A 20,872-nucleotide genomic window follows, 5' to 3' on the forward strand; every position below is an offset into this window, starting at 1 on the left:
CGCGATCCTTCACAGAAACAACTTTCATTTCTTGTTTTATTGCTCCACCTTCTGGTTAACTCACGTTTATTCTTCAAGCAAGATCTGGAGCGGGAATGGAATCATACCTAGCAGGGAAACTCCCTCGGAAAAGCTACCAAGCCCTCAACGGCCGCTCGTTCCACAGGCCGTGCCACAAGATTGAACTCTCGCGCCTGGCAGGCAGCCCTCGGTGCCAGCGACCCCCGTCGGCACTCTTCGGCACTCTTCGGCAGCTCTCGGCCTTCGGTAGCCAATCAGAGAACTCCGTGCGTTCCCGCTTTAGCTCGCTAGCGCGTGCAGGCTGAGGAGAGTTCCGCGGGCCGGGCCTGAGGGAGGCGGCGACGACGGACGGTGGTGGTGGGTTGTTGTGGTCCGGGAAGTCCGGCGGGGAGATAGGCGTGTGGTATTGGGGAGACGGCGGTCTCGTGTGTCGCCGGAGTGGGAGCGGCGTCGCTTTCTGACTGAGGTAATGCTGAGGGCATGGCCGAGCTGGTGGGGGAGGGGAAGCGGATTTGCGGCCGAGAAAGGCGGAGCCGGAAGGGATTGGGCGCTGCGTGAGGAGCCAGGTGTCTCTGGGGGCCGTTTAGGTGGCTGTGTGCTACAAATAATGCTGCTCCGCTGGTAATGTAGTGAGTTAGTCTGCGTCGACTTGGTAAGTGCAACTTCAGAGTGGTGTTGGTGGGCTCAGAGTTAGAAGCTCTGGCTGTGTCTTCACGGCTTGAGATTGCCTGGGCTGTGCTGTTAGGTTTCGGCTTGGCTGTAAGGATCTGTTAATTACCACTGGATGGGCAGATGGAACAGTGCTGCTTATAATGTGCCTTTGGATAAGACTGAGCACTAATGGGTGCTTCTTCTTCAAAGGGAACATGACGGGAAGAGCTAGAGCCAGAGCGAGAGGAAGGCCTCCAAGTCAGGAGGCTGCCATTCCTCCTGTGGGAGCTGCATCTGTAAGTTGATTCTCTTTTAATTGACACAGCTGTGCCTTGAGATGTTACTGCTGCTCACTGTTGTACTATGTATGTTTTAAATGAAACTCCTATATAGGCTGGCACTCATACCATGTAGAATGGGTGCATCTTCCTCTGTGAAGCTGAGTTTCAGAGGTGTTTCCAAAGGAGGTTGTGGAAAGAAGAGAGCTGAATTCTAGATGATCCCTGTTGTCTTTGGCACTAGACTGATACAGAGGCATTGTAATACCGCAAAGTTGATTCTGCTCATGGTTTTTATCAGAGAGAATTAGTGAGGTTAAAGGAGATCAGAGATCTCTTTACATAACTTTCTGATAACCTGTGATTATTTGGGGAGGAGGAGCCTTTCTGAATGGGGAAACTGCAGCCTTTGAGGAGGTTGTCAAGAAGATGGAGATGGGCTCTTTATGTTGCATGGTGGGAATATGAGGGAGCACAAATTCAAATGAGTTGTTTTGACTAGACTGAAGGTATAGAGGAATTCCAGGAGAGAAATGCTGGCAGGTTGTGTGACAGCGCAAAAGGTTCTGCTTTGTTGTAGAACAGAGCCTTTCAGCTGTCTGGCTCAGGTTTTGCCATTATCCTTGGTATTGGCCTGTTGCTTGCTTGTACTTAAAATAGTGAACTTGATTTTTTTCAACTTGGGAAATAACTAACCATACTTATGGGGCAAACTGATAATCTGGTCAATGTTTTGAATTGTGGGATTGTTTGTGGCCAGCAGTCATGTTTTGTAGTTGCTAAATAGAATAAAACTCTATAACTTCCCTGGAAACTTGAGTTGTTTGAGGGGAGAAGATCTCGAGCTAGTACAGCTTATTCTGAAGTATTTGTGCAAGCACGACACTTTTAAATATTAATATTATAAATTGAACTAAACACTAAAGTTAGAAGAGCTGTTTTTATAAAATAGACATTTACTTGGAATATCAGTGGAGATGCTGAGAGTAGTGCAGAGATTCTGTGCAGGGCCTGGAGAGAGAAGATTTACACTTACTGCTGTTAAATGAGCATCATCCCAAACCCTGTTGTTTTAGTACTGAAAGCATGTAGTAATAACTCTTGGTACCTATAAGGGGGAAAGAAATTCAAATACGTTTGCTACACTTGGGTGCATGGATATTCGGGACTTGATCAGTGGCTTTGCTTTGTTGTATACCCAAAATGCTGTTTCTTCAGTTGCACTGGAAAAAGTTGTTCTCATCTATTGCAGGCTCAAAAGACTTTGCCCAGTCGTCCACCTGGGCAGCAGCAATCGCTGCTGCCGTGTCGTCCTCCAGCACTGGCAGAAGAACCTGGTGGCCGTGGGCGACAGAGAGGCCCTCAGGATGCTCCAAAGACACTAGGTCAGAAGGAGGAAAAAAAAGTTAATTTCCCACAAGAACATGTATTTTGAAGAGAGTGCAGTTAATACGCTCTTCGTGCTGCATTTCCAATTCTCCTTTTCAAAAGAACATCTGTTATTGAAAAGTTGAATGTTTACCTTGTGATGATGGTGTTGTCCTGGTTCAGTGATGCTGCGCGTTAGAATGACTTTTGAGAGCAAACTTTAGTAGAGTTTGAACAGAATGTGATCTTCTTTATCAAAATAGTAAATAAATAAGATTCTTTTCCTCTGTCTCAAAACAACAGGATTACAGATTTCGGCAGGGTTTCAGGAGCTGTCCTTAGCGGATAGGGGTGGACGTCGTCGGGATTTCCATGACCTCGGGGTAAATACTCGGCAAGCCATAGAACACGTTCGAGAATCAAAAACTGGTATGTTCAGGTTGGATCATAAACAAATACAACCAAGTTGAAATGAACAGTAGCTTTGCTTTTTTTCTGCTTTTAGCATCCCCTTGGGAGCCAAGTTCAAAAAAATATATGTATATCCTTATTACGTGCTAGAAAAAGATATGAGTTGTTCCTGACACCTGAAGAGGAACAGTAAGATGATGTGTGACAAATGTTGTGTAGCATTTAAATTGCAGGGATTCAGACATAAGTGGTAGTCAATGTATGTTCCTGATGTTGACTTCTGCAAGCAGTACTTCACTGCAGGACTCAGTAGGTTTTGCTTATAGACATTTGGATTCATAACACACTTGAACAAACTTGCAGAGATCTCCCGCAAAAAGCATGCAACTTGAGACCTGTTCTGAAGAAACAGTTGAGTTTAAGTAGAAGGTAATTAACTACTGCCCTTAAGATGAAGTCATGTGAAAAGAAGTAGAAGCGGGCTGCCATAGTGGTCCCACCTCGTTGCTACACCACTGTCCTAGAGTTCTGTGCTGGTAATGGTTTTATATTGCAAATGACTGAGATATCACAGCAGTACAACTGCACCTGTAGCAGTCAGTGCTGACTGAATGGTCCAGCTGTGGTGACAAGTAATTCTGCTTGAGTCACTTTGGGCCAGAAGCAGAGTAGCTCTTACCTGTATTTTTTATTCAGAGTTCTGTTAATGCAACTAGATGATGGCTTGCTGTACCTAAGCAGCTGTATTGCTAGCCTTCTGTTTTCTCTTTGTACTTTTGTACAGGTTTCTGGTAGAATGTATGTGCTTCGTAGGACTTCTTGTTTCTGTCTGAGGTGTTAAATTTCATATAGGACAAATGGGTGATCCAAATCAAATTAAAGTGCATAATCCTTACTGGCTGCAGTATGCTTTTAAAAATTATTATTATGCTTGTGGTTTTAAGTCTAAAAGAAACTGAAATGAAACTTGGGGGGAAAAAAAAAAAGGGGGGGGAAAAAATGTGACCTGAAATTTGTTCTCACTGTGTAGTGTTTTTATTTTTAAATATTGAGATATCAAAGGACATGTCATCATGTATGAGTGGGAAAGTGGACATCTACACTGATTGGTTCTTGTGTTAGTTCCTGCTCAATGTTTATGATTCACCAAAAAAGTGATTTGTCCATTTGTGTTTTGGTGGCAGATCTCTGTAGTATGTAGTAGCTGCCCCTTAGGAGGTTAAGTTAGAGATGTGAATGCATACCTCCTTTGATGTGGGAGTTTTCCTGAGGGACAAAGGAATTATGAAAATCCCAGGTGACAGTAATAATGCTGTCCATGTGGAGTGATTTCTATGAATGTTGCTGTTGTAGGACGGATGCTGAACGTGGCTGTATGTATGACTTAATATTTTAATTTTTTAGAGTTATTAAAATTCTGTAGAATGGTAAAGCTGATGTAATTACTACTGTGCTTGCTTCTCATTTTAGGCTCTTCAGGTGCTGTGATAAAATTAATTGCAAATTTTTTTCGTCTCACATCTCGACCCCAATGGGCTTTGTATCAGTACCATATAGACTACAATCCTGAGATGGAAGCACGCCGCCTTCGATCAGCTTTGCTCTTTCAGCATGAAGACCTAATTGGGAAGACACATGCATTTGATGGATCAATATTATTCTTGCCCAAAAGACTGTTGAATAAGGTGTGATACAAGAGTATTGTCTTGCTTTTCTCTTGGCTTGTGTTTCATGACATTTCTTGTTTCTTACTAGTGTGGTTGAACTAAAGGAATAGATGTCTCAGGAGCAACATTTAGTTGAATTGAATGATAGTATAAGCTAATTTGTTTCTGTAGAGAAACTTGGTAATAAACTTCTGGTTCTGATGCTCAGACTCTGCAGACTGGCATATTCTTCTGCACAGAAGCAGGTAGTAGACTGTATTTTTCCATCATAACTTGCATGTTCTCACATCCACTGTCATGGAAAGGCTGGATGTATTGGGTATACATAGTAAGGTTTTAGTAGCTTGGGGGGGGCTCTGGGGTTGCCCGTGTGGGAGGAGTTCAAGTCTGCTTATATACAGATATTTTCAGCTGCAGCAGACCAGTGTTGAGCCTGTCAGCAGAGCTGGTGGCACCTCTGTGAAAGCATGGTAAAGAAAGGGGGGCAGAAAAGTCTGAGCAGTGCAAGTGTGAGAAGAAAGGAGCAACAGAGGGTAACTGCTGACTGTATCAACTGGTTCTGCCTCTGTTCTTACTGAAGGGCCTGAGTGTGGCTTTAATAAAGGCAAGGGAAAAGAGTTTGGAGGGAAGGAGGAAAGTTGTTTACTCCCATTTAATGTTTTAATGTTTTTCTCTGCCCCCCAGTATCTTGCACAGGATGCCTTGGGCATAGTCCCCATTCTGTCTCTCACCTAAACAAACCAAGCATTCTAGGCTGCAGTTTGCAGTCACAGCAGGAAATCTAATTCCTGTTTTGGTAAAATCTCAAGATTATTAATGAAAATTTTAATATACTAGTACAATTTGATATTAATAAAGCAAAGTCTAGGTATAGCCTGTTTGCCTTTAGTTTTATTTATCTAAGTTCATTTTTTTTCAGGTTACTGAAGTATTTTCTAAGACCCGAAATGGAGAAGATGTGAGGATCACAATCACATTGACTAATGAGTTACCACCTACTTCACCTACGTGTCTGCAGTTTTACAACATCATTTTTAGAAGGTTTGTTTGCCCAGCTATATCTTTGTAAGAAGTGATTTGAAAAGGTGTCTTAATGTTTCATTTCCAGAGAGTGGACTGCAGATCAATATGAGAAATTAAACTTTCAAGCCTTTGTAGCTACCATTTCTGTGTGGCCAGCCACACCTGGTAATGTGTTATTGTGTGGCTGCATGCACAGTGTGACGTGCGTTGGTGTTGAGGGACTGACACTGGTTGTTACAGAAGCTGTGGATGTCCCATCCTTGGAGGTGCCAAGGCTGGGTTGGGTGGGGCCCTGAGCAGGTGGCTGGCAGCCATGCCCGTGCAGAGGGTTTCAATTGGATGGTCTCTAAAGTCCTTTCCACCCCAAGCCATTCTATGATTCTGGTGATTTTGGTACATGTTAGTGTAAAATTAGTTTATGCCTTTTCCCTGTGCAGGTAGATTAACGCTGCAGTGCTCATTCATCTAGGCAGTTAGCCCCTTCCCTGCCCTCTTCTGTGTGTGAATTTGCGTTTTAAAGCAAACAGCAGTTCTGGACCATGAATGGGAAAAGTTGTATGAGAGGTGGGACCATAGGTAGTTTGATAAATAATAATGGTAAATAATAACTTTATTTCAACTTACAGGCTTTTGAAGATGATGAATTTGCAGCAAATTGGACGTAACTATTACAACCCTAAGGACCCAGTCAGCATCCCTAATCACAGGTTTGACAAAATGGACACCTAAGGGAGACAGAATGATTTTTTCAGTGTTGCTCCAGTTGTTTATCTTATAATAACATCATAGGTTTTAAAAATGTTACACAGAAGGACGGTCTCATGCTCCTTGGGAATAACATCTGATGATTCTTTAGCAGTGTGTGTTCTGTTATTATGTTGAACTCACATGACAGAAACCCTGCATAAATGACCATAAAGCTGGAACCTTTGAACCCTTTACTACTAAAGTTCAGGAATGTCCAGCCTTCATTTTGACAGCCATTTAAGCTGCTGAGGAAATTCCTATCAGGATGCTCCAGTGGACAGTTCTGCAGCTCCCGATTGTGAGATGATGTGTTTGAACTCTGCCTCCCTCACCAGGAGCCCATAGAATGTGACTGATGCTTCTAGGTAGCACTCGGTCTGCTGTACGTGTTGACAGCCTTGTGTTTGGCTGGTGCCCCTTGGTATGGCTGCAGTGTACACCTGGTTGTTGGTCTAGCCTACCTAACCTGCTTGGTGTAAGAAACTAGACAGTGTTCTAATAAACTGCTGGTCTTTCTAACACATCCCTTGAATGCTCATATGCTGTATACTTAAGATACTTAAGTAGAATTTTGAAACGCTGTTTTCTGGGGGCTTGGTTATATTGCTGTATCACTAATTGGTTAAATCTTAAGTTGTCTAAAGATACTTGCATTTAAAATACTTCTTAAAATTAGTTTTTGTGATCTCATTTGTATTGGATAATGGTTTCTTTGTGTCTTGATGGCTTCGAGTGTCTGAGACAGTGGACAGAAATGACTCAAGGGTCCGAATAGATATGCTTTAAATCACTGTATGCATTTAAAATCCTGTTTGTTCCCTTTTGATAGGTTGATGGTTTGGCCAGGCTTCACAAGTTCTATTCTCCAGTATGAGGAGAACATTATGTTATGTGCAGATGTGAGCCATAAGATTCTTCGCAGTGAAACAGTTTTGGATTCTATGTACAGCCTCTATGAACAGGTTGAAGAGAGAAGATTTAGAGATGCCTGTGCAAAGGAGCTGATAGGTGTAATTGTTCTTACGAAGTAAGTTTTTGCAACTTATATGAGTATTGCCATTAATTTTTTCTTCATAGTTTTGTTTCATTTGTAGTTGAGTTAATGATTTAAAAAAAAACAAACAAACAAATCCAAACCAAAGACTGATGAAATGGTTTATTTAGGTACAATAACAGAACATACAGAGTTGATGACATCGACTGGGATGCCAATCCACAGTGTACTTTCAGACGAGCAGACGGCTCTGAAATCAGCTATATAGACTACTACAGAAGGGTATGGAAGCTCACCTGTCAGTTTGTGTGGTATGCTTGGACGTGGAATTTTAGAGAATTGTTGGAAGGTTTACCTATGATGCAGTTGTCTTTAATAATTTGTAATCTGAATGTAACTGTTTACTTGGCATGAGTTCACCATTAGTGGTCCATCTCGGAGAGTAGGAAATTGTGCAGTAAGACCAGGAAGGGGAGCAGGGAGCTCCTGGCAAAACTCAAACACAGAATGGATGTGTACAGAGTAAAAGCAGTACTTTCTACTGCACCCACCCAGTTCTGAGACAGCTGCCTGATGATACTGTGGGGCCTCTGAGAAATCTTTGATGATGATAGCTGGAACAAATGCCCTGGTGGTGGGGGAAAGTGAATGTGACTTTCTTGAATTGGGGCTAGGAGAGGGATGCAAGGAACTACAGGCTGGGCAGCCTCACCTCAGTCCCTGGGAGGGTGCTGGAGAAGCTAATTCTGCAAACTTTCTAGTAATATGAGTGATGAGGAACTCATTAAGGCATGCTTGACTGGTGTGGTAAGTTTCTGTGACGAATGACTGGCCTGTTAGATGATAGAATGCCAGTGGATATTGTCTGCTTAGACTTAGAAGGCAAGGCTGAAAGCCTTACTTATAAGATCCTCACGGAGAAGTGGATGAGGTATGAGCTGGATGAGAGACTGAGAGATGGCGATTGAAAACTGTCTGAATGGCTGGGCTCCAAGGTGTAGAATCAGGCTGGAGGTTGGTAACTAGAGACTCAGTCTTGGAACCTGTCCTGTTTAACATCTCTACTAATTGGATAATGGGCACAGCGTACCTTCAGCAGAAAGGTTGTTGATGATCTTCTGGAGTGAAACATGTGAACAGCACCTTAAGGAAGTAACATTTTATTAGTTTGAGGCCATTTGAGACAAAGTTTATGTATGAATTTATAGCTCGGCCTTCTCTAAAATTAAACCACCCTTTGGAACAGTAAACATCACTTTCTACTGTAAAAAAAGAATGGGGCTGCATTAAGATTTTGCTTCTTTATACATCTATGAACTAGGATGAGTTTTCTTTCCCTTCTAGCCTTTGCTGTGATCTCACTCTTTTGTTTTTTAAACTGTATTTTTTTTCCCTGAGCTGTGATTCTCTTTAAGAATAAGAAGGAGTTAAACTGTGAAGTATGTTTTGCTGTCAGCTTTATTTTTTTTCCTGTCTAAATTAAATTAGTGACTGCTACACAGACCAACTCTTGCCAGATGCATGGAAATGTTGCAGGAGGGTTGAATTTCAGACTTGTGTGGAATCTTGTTTGATTCATGGGATGTACTGAATTAAATTGCTCTATAGGATAGGAACCTTGTCCATTAACTAACTGAAATGAGCGTCCTAATCTTGTTTTAGGTACTTTGGGTGGTATTGCCTCAAGCTAGGCAGGACTGTTTCTGTTGTCTCTTGCAAGTCAATATCTTACAAATTAATAACCTGATCTCACTAACAGAGAGGACAGTGCTTCCTTGTTTGGCTTTTTCTGATGAAAACAATTTCCTCTAAGTTAAAGTGTAAATTGGAGGGGAAAAAAAAGTTGATGGCTGCTTTTTTCTTTTTAAAATAAATTTTCTGAAATAAGCATTAAGAAAACTTAGTGTTTAATAGAGTGGCATACAATATATATTTCTCATACAGCAATATAATCAAGAAATCAGTGACTTGAACCAGCCTGTCTTGATCAGTCAGTGTCGGAGGAAGAGAGGAAATGTGATGGTAGGACCTGTGGTTCTGATCCCAGAGCTGTGCTATCTAACAGGTATGGTAGCAGTAGTTTTTTCATGTCAAAGCAACTGTCAAGCTATGCTTCTCACTGTAACTGGTATTTTGACTGCATCCATTATAAATATGCTGCTGTGGTGGTGGTGGTTCTTCCTTTTGGGAGACTCTGGACCACAATAAACCCCTTTGAAGTGGTGGGATGTGGTTTTGACTGTTTCCTGGGCAGCCATAGATGGAAAATATTTATTACGTGGACGGCAGGTAACTGCTGCAGGTACCTCACCTGAAGTTCAAAATTGCTGGTGAATTCCACCAGTTGTAGGTGGATGCCCGGAGCGGTTTGCAAGTTGTTCAGTTTCAAATTCTGAATAAAAGCACAATACTTCGACTAGGCGACTTCACTGTCAGCTGTGACATCCTAGTCAGCTCTCCTGGCCTGTGAGGCACCTTCCTTGTCCTTAAGTAGCTCCTGAACTTGTAGCAAATGCTAAAAGCCCATTATTCACCTTAGAATTCAGCATGTTTTGATCATGGATCAGTGCAACAGTTGTGCCTGTCTTACACAATGAACTGGGCAGTCTTGCTGACAGAAAATGAAGAGACAGTGCTTCCAGGAAGGGATTACTGAGCATTGAAATTTAATGATTTAACTTGGCAGAGAAAGCTTAAAGACAGTCTTGTAGATCTTTAAGAAGATTTGGTATCATGATATTATAAAGTTTGGTTTTTAAATGTTGAGCTTGAGAGTGCAGAGCTGATCCCAGTGTGTTCAGCAGGTAGGGAATTTTAACCTTGTTTACTTTTGCTTATGGAATGAATGAATTAAGCTATTTTTTGAAGTCTGATTCTTCTAGACTTTGGCACTATTAATATGCTCTTTACTGGTAATTTTCACTGCATGGGAAAATGAATTCGAAACTCTGGTGTTCTGGCAGAAATCATTAACACTAGCATGATGCCTTCCAATGTAGGGATTCATTTTTCATCTGTCTAGCAAACTTCCTTTTGCTTACTTGCCCTTAGGAAAACCAAACGGGGGCAGTAAGGAAACTGTAAAATCCAGTAAAGTTATCTAAATGTCTCAACTGATGCAGCTTGTAAGTGAACTGACAAGGGAAAAACTCTTAGTTTTCCTTCTTAGTCTTTCGTCTAATCTGTTTTTGTATTGACAGGATTAACTGAGAAGATGAGGAATGATTTTAACATGATGAAAGACTTGTCTGTTCATACACGACTTTCGCCTGAGCAAAGACAACGTGAAATTGGAAAGCTTATTGACTACATGAAAAAGTATGTTACCTGGATATCTCCTGTACTTCCTTGTCACACACATTTGTTGTGACAAACCTTATTTCTTGCAAAATTTTTGTGAATCTTACTTTAAAAAAAAAAAAAAAGTCTCAGCAAGGATGAACTTGTTGTAATTGAAATGCTGTTTTTGAACAGAGATGAATGTGTTCAGAAGGAACTCCGGGACTGGGGTTTAAGCTTTGATTCTAACTTACTATCCTTTAAGGGAAGAGTTGTTCAAGCTGAAAAGATCCTTCAATCAGGAAACGTGGTAAGTAAATTTTCAGGATCTGTCACCAGTGAAGCAAGTTCTTAAAGGATGAAATGCTGCTTGTTGGAGGAAGGATTGTGAGAGAAAATTGCACGCAAGTCACTGTCCGTATGCTTTAAATGTGATTGTCCACAAGTTCTGTTTGAAAATGCTTGGCTTGCATTACAGTTGTCTTCCTTGCAAAACATTCCCTTCTGTCTGAACAAAGTGCTTTCAGATACAAAAGTAGGAGAATACAGTTGTTTGTAGCTGCTTTCCAATTGTTGAAATACCAAGGCTTTGAAATGAAAAGCCACTAAGTTGTTCTGTGGGCAGAACACACACAGAATCTACTCGCTCCAAGCTGCGTAAATTTTTAATATGAATTAATGAGATTCCATTAAATTGTAAATTTCTGTAAGACACAAAGTTTGGTTTGTAGCAGTCTGTGCTAGAAAGGATTTGATGGTTTTTATTGGATGCTAGATAGACAGTATTTTTTAACAGTACTTAGCAAAGCATTTTTTTCTTATTGGAAACATCTCATACCTTCTATTTAGGGAAAATAGATTTTAATACTTGAATAGCTTTGTAGCTATATCCAGCCAAAGCCTGCACAGCAAGTAGCGACTTAAAGTGAGGGAAACATTTGAAGAGTGTAGGATGCCTTGAAAGGGTTGGATAAAGCTCTGCTGATGCCAGAGTGACATTAGTAGGGAAAAAACAAAACACCCACAGGACAACACGAAAGTACTTCTGTATGTTGTAGGCAAATGCGTTTGCAGCCTGTCTTTGAAGTGTTTGATAAAGTGGTCTTTCTCTTCCGTTTGTTGTTTGCAGTTTGATTACAATCCTCAGTTTGCTGATTGGTCACGGGAAACCAGGGTGGCTCCCTTAATCTGCGCCAAGCCTTTGGACAACTGGCTGCTGATCTACACGCGGCGCAACTACGATGCTGCCAATACGTTACTGCAGAATCTGTTCAAAGTCACACCATCCATGGGAATCAGGATGAACAAGGCAACCATGTAAGTATGTCAGTCTGATGGAAAATCATTTTATTTTAGTAAGGTCTATCTGTTAACGTGATTAGTTTGGTAAACGAGATAGTATTGAATCTCAAGTTACTTACTTCTACTGTAAGATTTTAATTTAAAAAAGAAGCTCCTTTCAGTTTGCAGGTTCTGCAGGTTACTCAAGCAAGTGATGTTTCTTACTCATACTTCTCTTTGTGGAAGCTTTCTCTGTGGGGCTGAGGCATGCAAAGTCAAATAGCGTTAGCCATCTGATTATCGAGCAGAATGTTCTCAGATGGACTTGTGCAATACAAGAAGGGCATGTTTTAATGTCGGCCTTCACCAGATCTTCCTTTATCATTTTTACAGATAGCACTGAATATTTGTTCTTGTTTTAAACTTTATCGCTAATCGCTGTTGGAAGCCTAAGGGAGGGACTTCTTAGTGATCAGAAAGTACAAATATTATGTGTTTATTAACAGCTGTAATTAGGGCACATCATACCGTGCTGGTGCGTAATGGGTATTTGTTTTTGCTTGAGGTTTCAGTAGCTGTTAGAACTATTAATACTTGCAGGAAGAAAAACGAAACATTTCTCCTCCTTTCAGGATTGAAGTGGATGATAGAACAGAAGCTTATTTAAGGGTTTTGCAACAAAGTATTACTCCAGACACGAACATAGTATGTATAACTTCAAAGCATGTTCATCTCTAATTTGTATTTTCACACTAGTGGATTAATTCTCAGAAATAAAACTGTTGGCTTGAGGATATCTGCCATCTCCTATACACCCTCTCATAGTGCTGTTCAAACTCCAGTGCACATACCAGTAGCCTCCTGTTTAAAAAGCCCTTGTGCTTGCCTTGCAAGTATAGCCACTGAAACTTTCCAGGTAGCTCTTTCACTATCAGTGTTTGACTGTTTCTTGAGTGTAAGAAACTTTGAAGCAATAACTGCTGTGTAATTCTGAGAATTCAGATTCTTAATAACGTTTTTCCCTTCAAAAGGCAGTTTGTATTTTGTCTAGTACCCGAAAGGATAAGTATGATGCCATCAAGAAATACCTATGTACGGATTGTCCCGTTCCAAGTCAGTGTGTGATTGCTCGTACTTTAAGCAAGCCTCAGACAACTCTGGCCATAGTGACAAAAATTGCCTTGCAAATGAACTGTAAGATGGGTGGAGAACTTTGGAGTGTTGAGATCCCAGTAAGTGGTTTTTTGTTTTTGTTTTTTTTTTTTTTTCTTTAATTGCTACTTTCTTTATTCAGTCTTATTTTAAAAAAACAAAATCCTTTTTGCAAAAATAAATTGGGTATTCTTGGTCTGGTTTGTTTTCTGCCTGTGACAAGAAGCATGAAGCTTAATTTCACATAAAAGAAACATAATTCTTAGAATTGGCTCTGTGTTTTTCTGAAGTGAACTGAAACTGCAAGTTGTTACATCTTGATAAATGTTAGGATGGAGATGATAGGGGCTCTGTCATGTCTGCACATGCTAACACATGTATTGATTCCTTTTAAGCTGAAACAATTAATGATTGTGGGCATTGATTGTTACCATGATACTTTAGCTGGAAAGCAGTCGATTGCTGGATTTGTCGCTAGCCTGAATGAAACAATGACAAGGTAAGATTGGAATGCCAAAGAGAAGGGATCTTAACCAAGAAGAGTCTGGAATGTGGAAGGCTGTTGTGAAAGCCTATGTAATTGGTTTAACTGTATTTCTAACAACTGTCTGTGAATAGGAATAGTTGCTTTGCTCCTGAGTTTTTCCTTGCACTACATCTGCTAAAGAATAGCCTTGTCCTTCTTCCAGAGCACCTGGCAGTGAGAGCAAGTGGGATGTGTGGGGGGGTGTCAGGGCGACAGCTCTTCTCCCACTTGAGTTCACTTGAATGATGTGTTTTTGATTGAAGGGAATTTAATGTGGTGCTCAGGGTCTTGTCTACCACAAGAGTTTTGCAGCTAGAATGTTCTCATAGTACACTAATTCCTGCTTGACTGCCTTGACCCACAGTAACCATAAAGTCTGAGAGTAGTTGTAGCCATTTTAATTTAAATATATATATATAATTTTTTTTTTTTTTTAGAAGTAAGCCCTGTAAATGCTTCAAAACTTGTCTTTTTTTTGTTGTTCACAGGTGGTTTTCACGCTGTGTTGTTCAAAGCCGTGGGCAGGAACTTGTGGATGGGCTCAAAGCCTGCTTGCAAAGTAAGGGAAAGCTTTCTGCTCTTGTGGAGAAGGAGTTAAGGAATGACAAATTCCCTTCCTCAGAAGATGTCTGTTTATGTGTCTTGAAAGGAAGCATTACCAACCTGTACTTAGATAACATATTAATGTTTTTTTTAATAAGTATTGCTAAAGATGTGTATTATTTTTCATACATTCTGTTGTTGATTCCTGTATCTTCTAACAATAGCTAATAACTGTTGTCAGTGTGCATCAAGAAATATTTAGAGGAGCATCAGCATCTCTATTAAGGAAGTTACCCTGCAGAACAAGTGGAAGCAACATTCTAAGATAGATGTGATTTTTTTTTTTTTTTTTCTTTTTTTCTTTTTCTGTCTAGGGTAGGGATTTGTTTTGAACTGGCAGTCCTGAAACATTCGGGGGTGGAGTGAACAGTGCTTCTAGTGGAGTATTGATTTGCTCTTGTTGTATATTCACATTGCATCACCATGAGATTGCTGCTTATTTCTCTTGATGGTTATTAGAAGCATTATTGAACAGTGCAGATTCAGAAGTGCCTTTCTGTTCTTTTTTTCTTAGCTGCTCTAAGAGAATGGTTCAAGTGGAATAAGTATTTGCCCTCTCGCATTATTGTGTATCGTGATGGTGTAGGAGATGGGCAGCTCAATACTTTGGTGAATTATGAAGTGCCTCAGTTTCTGGATTGCTTGAAGACCGTTGGTAAAGACTACAAGTAAGTCCATTCCTACTGGCCCCTTGTCTCATACCACAAGAGAAACGGGTTACAAAGAGTGGCTGCTGATTTAGATTGTTTGCTCTTTTCATCTTTGTTTATTTTTGCTTGTGCTTAAACAGCTGCTTTTCTGAGGGTTGTTTACATGATTTGAGGTACCCACTGTATAATAGGATAGGAAATGTTTTAAATACATGTGCCACAATTGTTCAGTGCCCAATGTACAGACCTGTACAGATCTGTAGTCATTCTTGATGCATATGGTAATCAACAACTGTTCTTAGTAGCAGTGAAAGCGACTGTACAATAAGACAGTCCTTAAGTTCTGCCCAGTTCTGCTTTAAATGTTCCCTGCTACGGGATTTCTTTAACTTGTCCGATCTCTTTCTTGGTCTGAATGATGAAATTATTTCCTGAAACAACAGACAAGCAGAACACAGAACAACTATAAACAATTACAAGCAGGCAAAACTGGAATGCTCACTTCCTCTGTTTAGTTTCTGTAATGGTTTGCTCTTTATCAAAAATACTGTTAACACACAGTGTGTTCTATCTATGAAAGATAAAGGAGACAGATAATAGAGTCAAATTTGTATTCAGGAGAACATTTCTGATCTATTTGTCTCCCAGTGAAATTAAATACAAACAAATTTGGGGGGAAATAGTATCGAAGTTGCACCAGAAACTGAAAATCTAAAGTTACAAACAAGGTCCAACTTGATCTAAATTAATGAAGGCTTCCCTGTGAAATCGATGTCCTGCAGAACTCTAGTTATTTTTTAATTGGAAGCTGTAGAGAATCTGCTCCTGAAATATTCTACATTGTTTGTTTGTTTGTTTTCCCCAGGACTGACTGACTTATTTTCTTTTCTCTTAATTCTACTCATTTATTTTAGTCCAAGACTGACTGTGATTGTTGTGAAGAAACGAGTGAGTACCAGATTCTTTGCACAGGTTGCTGGAGGACTTAAAAACCCACCCCCTGGTACTGTTGTTGATATAGAGGTGACCAGACCAGAATGGTAAGTTCTGGTATTCTTGCCATTGTTAGCAACCTGATAATGAAATAAACATATCCAATATTAAATGGACTGTGGGATCAAGCAGAATACTTCCTCACATGTGCCCTTTTGACATGATGCCCTACTGTGAAATGAGACCTACTGTGAAATGAGAAGGTGTAAGTTTTATTATTCTGCAGTGCTTTCATCTGCACCTGTCAGAAATATAATATTATATATGTTGTAAGTGTATGTTTTAGTTCTTTTCTTGATTTATTTCTTTTAAAGGTTAAGTACTGACTGACTGCTGATAGGACTGTCTAACTGTCCTTGTCTGAAACTAAATTTTGTCTGGCTTTAGTTCTTGACATTGGATTTAAATGTTGTCACTTTTATGAGCAAACCTTGGAAATTTTCTTTGGCTGGTGATTGAAAAATCACTGGAAAAAGACTTAGAATGGCACCGTTGTGTGTGTTCACATTTTAAAAAAAAAAAAAAAAAAAAAAAAAAAGAGAGAGATACATCTTGTTAGACTTCCCTCACCTTTCCATTTTTGCAAGTTAGACTGCATGGAACTCAGGTTGGGTATTGATTAAAATGCAGAGGTTGCTCAAAATGCCACAGTTTGCCCAGATTTGACCAAAGGATGCTGGAGCACATGGGATAGAATGCAGTTTTGTTGTTACAATAGCCAGTTTTGCTTTTTTTTTTTTTATTTTTATTTTTTTTTTTTATTTTACTACCAGTGCTTTCTTGTACTGCACGTGCACTGTGGCCAGCAGGTATTTCTTACACAAAGGATGATGTTTTTCTTGTAGAACAGAGCATTTCTGCAGTAACAATACACAAATGAGGAATAGAAGCTGCATCTGTGCTGCACATCAGGAGGGAGAAGACCTTCATGGTCTTCATCTAAGCATATGGAAATGGTCTGATCTACGTTCTTGAAGATCTTCTAGCCTTTCAGCAACAGAGGAAATGGATGTTTTGTAAACGTATGCTTTGGGGCTTAATGAATGTTTGTGAAGTGATTCTAGAGAAACAAACAGGAGAAATTGGTGGGTGCATCCATTCTTCTTAAGAAAGCCAGACTTCTGGGTTTTGTTTCTTCTCTTACAGGTATGATTTCTTTATTGTGAGTCAGGCAGTGAGAAATGGCTGTGTTGCACCCACTCATTATAACGTAATATATGACACAAGCAAGCTGAAACCAGATCACGTGCAACGTTTAACCTACAAACTTTGCCACATGTACTATAACTGGTCGGTAAGTATTTCCTTGGGGAAAGGAGAATTCTTCTTGTTCTGAGCATCTCTGTGTTGAAACAACGGGAAGGTAGAAAAAGGGTATCTGATAAAAACCAGTGCAAATACAAAATGCTTGCAGAGTCCTTTTTAATGCATTCAGTATAAGCAACGTTTCACAGATCTGCATAAGTGGCAGGGAATTGTGACTTGTGAATTCCAGCACTCCTTTTGTTAACTGAAAGTAATTCTTTTATTTTTCTCCCCCTTTCTGCAGGGTGTTATCAGAGTACCTGCTCCTTGCCAGTATGCCCATAAACTGGCTTTCCTTGTAGGACAGAGCATTCACAGGGAACCAAATATGTTGCTTTCAGACAGACTTTACTATCTCTGAAGTTACCAGTTTAACCAAAAAAGTTCCTTTCTTGGGAAGTTAGAAGTGTGTGGTTTGGGTTGGTTTGTTTGTTCCCATGAGACATGTGCATGAGTATGTGCAGCTGTGGGACTTTATTTTCACTGTAGCAGGAAAAAGATTAAAGATAGCAGACCTGTGTTTTGAATAAGACTTTATTCAACTGCATAGAGGAAAACAGTGTTAGAAACTGCTACAGGTTCATAGGTGGAATGAATGCAGTTTGCTGGTTGAGATTGTTCATTATTTTTCTCATTTAACAAATGTTCACTTAATTTCCTGTGAGGAGCATAGTATCTACATCAGCACTGAATTGGGGAAAAAAAAAAAAAAGTTGTGCTATTTACAAGGCTTTTTGGTTTTTCACTTCCAAATATTTGGAAGGGTTTAGGTGTCCGTTCAGATTGTAATTCTGAGGTTCTTGCTGGTAACTGTTGAGCAGGAATGGCTTAATTTGTAAGGCAAAACATGGACTCCTTCAGCTGTTGTGTTACCAGCTATCCTGTTAAACTCGCTCAGACAGAAGTGTTTGATTAGTGCTGTTTTTTGAAACTGACTCACAAACTCTGTTACTTTTCTTTGCAAGATTCAAATAAAGTTGTAATCCTGCTCCCTTGATCATGTTAGATGTATTTGTTCTGCATAAGTAAAGACTGGCCCTAGCATATACTGTGCCATGCTAGTGTAACTTCTGTAACCAGTTTTTGGCTTTGTACAGCTTCTGGAGTTTTGCATTTAGGTTTATTCTTTAATGATCTTGAGCAGCTTCCTACAGCTCTGAAAACAAGGAAGCTCTGCAGCCTGTATTCAGTTAGGCTTTTGAATATCAAGCTCTTTCTGGCACTTGTACTTTGTAATGGAGAGGTGTATGTTTTTCTGGGGAAGTGTTGCACCTTACTGGTGCCATGTAGTGCTACTGTAGTACGCAGTGTCCCTTATTTCTTCATGGCTAAGTGTTACTTCCTTGTGCCTGTCCAGGCTGTGCCTTCTCACGTGGTTTCTTTTGTTTGAGGTCAGTGAATGTGGGCTTAGTGTGACTGCTGCTGTAGGCAGCTCATGGCAGCTCGGAGGCTGCTGCTGCATCCTGCTTCTCCTCCACGAGGGTGCAGTGTTTGAACGCACAGCTGCTGTAAGCATAACTCAGTGCTGTGCGTGTCTTACCTGTGATGTCTCATTCTTCAGAGAGATCAGAAGGTGGGTACAGAGGAGGTACAAAAATGCTGCACTCTACAAAATATCAAATTGTTTATTTATATAAAATATATTACACAACAGTTGTACACATGCACACACCCACACAGTACTTTACCACAAATTTAGGCCATTTATTTTCTTTAATGTTACAATCTAGCACACAGTATCTTACAGTAATTTACAGTATTATCTGAAGACACAATGGGGAAGCTTTGATCATTCATTTACAAACCTTCCATAAGTTACAAAAAGAAAGGCAGTCTGAAAAGTATGTATAAACAGTAAAAACAATTTACAAATGGACAAGAATTACAAAATAGTAACAGCCAATGACTGCCATCAGTGTAAGATTCTTTTTACTGAGATGCCAATATTGCAGTTGTTATTTTTATCACCTGTTGCAGCCTTTTTACAGGCTACGGCTTGTGTATGTAGCACATCTTTGATGTGAGACAATATTTTACCTTGAATCTGACATCAGCAACATGAAAAATGCCTTTTGATTTAGGATTGTGCCTCCACCAGCAAACTTGGGGAGCAAAAGTATTATTATTATTTTTGGTGGCGATTTAGAACAGTGAGCCAGGGACCTCCAGAACTGGAGTTGGTAGAATTTGTGTGCTTGAAACTGAGGGTGAGGCTCTGAATAACTTAGAATGCATTGGATTTCAGTTTAGTGACTATCTTGACAAAATAAATCCACGGAAGAGTTTTGGTTTGGAAGAAGGAAAAAGAAATATGGAAAAAAAAAAAAAAAGTATTTTGCGCAACACTTTCAAACTCCCAGGAGTTACATCAGACACTGAATGGAGTCAGCAACATCATATTTGATCTTAAGTTACCATGATTTAGGGAGGATGGAGACAGTTGAATACACAGTACGTACAAAGTATATGTTGTATATTTATTAGACAGTACAAATCATTGTGCATTAATAAGGCAAAACATCAAGGCTGATTAAACTAGGAGTTTCAAGACCATTTCTTTAATGAGTAAGAGTAGACACAGTGGGGATGATCTCTGAACTGGGAGTCAGTGAATTAATGGTGTTTGGTTTTTTTTCCCCCTTATGTATGGTTAAAGGAGACTAAAGGCTGAGATTTATCCAATACTTGCAGGTGCTGAATGGACTTCAAACAAAACCATGTTCTTCTGGTCTTAATTCCACAAAGCTGTTGTGTTTTTGTGTTTGTGGTTTTTTTTTGTAATTTAAAGAAAAACCTCTATTTTTCCTTGCTGTTTTAAGCAATCCAGATGATTCTATTGATGTCAGAGTTAAGAATGCAAAGGTTTGGTGAAGTTGTACTGCATAGTCATGAAAGCCCTAGTTTTGATATTTAAAAAAAAAAAAAACACACAGACTGGAAGCTTTACAAGTTGTCCAGGAGCACATGAATCATTTCACTGCACCAAGCTTTTTCAGCAGTTTCTTGCCTTTGGAAAGCAGCCCCTTTTTCTTTTTCGAGGACATATCCCTGCCTCTCCCGGGACTACCAGAACCCATAGGTGACGTAGGTGACCCAGAATGAAGATGAACTGTGGGGGATGGTGCTCTCCTTGATGTACCTGTATTCTCAGGAGGAACCTATTAGGTACATTGTTATAATTTATTGAATGTTTGAAAGCTTAAAAGCGGTTAGCATCAAGAAAGTTGGCAACATCACTTGTCCCATTACCCACTTAAACAAAAGGGTTGGTTCAGTTCTTGTTTGTGGCTTAAAATATGATATGGGCTTATGGAAAATAGATACATTTTGAGAAAAGTGTAGACGATAGAAAACATGCCAATGAAGCCCTATTTTGTTCATACGTTTTTAGAGAAAGTTGGCTGTGCTTCCCAGGCCTCAGTACTGGCCACAGAAGCTGCAAAGCTGGCTTTGCATTTCAGTATGCTCTAGTACAGAAATGAAGAGGGACACATTCAAATATAGGTTTAAGAAAAAACAAATATATTCAGTACTAGAGATTAGCACTCTGTAGAAACAAAACTGTTTCCAGGAGGAATTACTCAAACAGTGAATGATCACACATTTCTTAATGTCCTTTAATTGCCTTTTCTTTAAAATTAACTACATTACTTTATATACATATTTGAGAGGATGGCACACTGGCTTTAAAAAAAAAAAAAAAAAAAAAGGAAAAGAAAAACAAAAAAGCTAAAATGAACCTTAATTGCAATCAAAGAAAGCTTAAAGACCCTGACTGCTTGATGTGTATGCTGCAGCTGTGAGTTGCTGAATGAAGGTGAATACTTGCACGATAACTGATGACAGCATTCCTAGATATCTTAAAGAGCTGTTTGTTTTAATCATCAAAAGTGCTTGAATGAAAATGCTAAAACTACTTACTT

The 20,872-nt window shown here is 39.8% G+C and overlaps 2 protein-coding genes across 6 annotated transcripts in view; one reads left to right on the forward strand and one right to left on the reverse strand.

Moving 5' to 3' along the window:
• Positions 1–340: 340 nt before the first annotated feature.
• On the forward strand, positions 341–19,286 carry PIWIL1 (piwi like RNA-mediated gene silencing 1). Of its 2 annotated transcripts, none has more exons than XM_048964631.1 (21): positions 341–487; positions 883–968; positions 2,203–2,335; positions 2,622–2,747; positions 4,200–4,414; positions 5,316–5,437; positions 6,046–6,126; positions 6,996–7,193; positions 7,331–7,442; positions 9,105–9,225; positions 10,361–10,478; positions 10,635–10,749; positions 11,569–11,756; positions 12,353–12,425; positions 12,752–12,952; positions 13,268–13,371; positions 13,887–13,957; positions 14,516–14,669; positions 15,566–15,691; positions 16,791–16,938; positions 17,194–19,286. In XM_048964631.1, exons 2-21 carry the CDS (start codon positions 888–890, stop codon positions 17,308–17,310), a joined length of 2,604 nt encoding a protein of 867 aa, XP_048820588.1. In that variant the 5' UTR covers positions 341–487; positions 883–887; the 3' UTR covers positions 17,311–19,286. The 2 variants fall into 2 exon arrangements, with proteins under 2 accessions (XP_048820588.1, XP_048820589.1); XM_048964632.1 differs by lacking the exon at positions 341–487 and adding an exon at positions 564–673.
• RIMBP2 (RIMS binding protein 2) overlaps positions 18,557–20,872 on the reverse strand; it is a 112,246-nt gene continuing 109,930 nt past the window's right edge. For all 4 annotated transcript variants that reach the window (XM_048964618.1, XM_048964619.1, XM_048964620.1 and 1 more), the window contains one exon: positions 18,557–20,107. In XM_048964618.1, coding sequence (XP_048820575.1) covers positions 19,919–20,107 — 189 coding nt within the window. In that variant the 3' untranslated portion in view covers positions 18,557–19,918. The remainder of the gene's footprint in view (positions 20,108–20,872) is intronic.

The sequence above is a fragment of the Lagopus muta genome, chromosome 17 (assembly GCF_023343835.1).
Source record: "Lagopus muta isolate bLagMut1 chromosome 17, bLagMut1 primary, whole genome shotgun sequence".
NCBI lineage: Eukaryota > Metazoa > Chordata > Aves > Galliformes > Phasianidae > Lagopus > Lagopus muta.

Bases quoted from the DNA above. Each gene is read 5' to 3' on its own strand.
- PIWIL1 (XM_048964631.1), top strand. From the start codon at position 888: ATGACGGGAAGAGCTAGAGCCAGAGCGAGAGGAAGGCCTCCAAGTCAG. The intron at 10,750-11,568 runs GTAAGTAAATTT...TGTTGTTTGCAG, and splicing joins TCCTTCAATCAGGAAACGTG to TTTGATTACAATCCTCAGTT. The intron at 13,372-13,886 runs GTAAGATTGGAA...TGTTGTTCACAG, and splicing joins CTGAATGAAACAATGACAAG to GTGGTTTTCACGCTGTGTTG.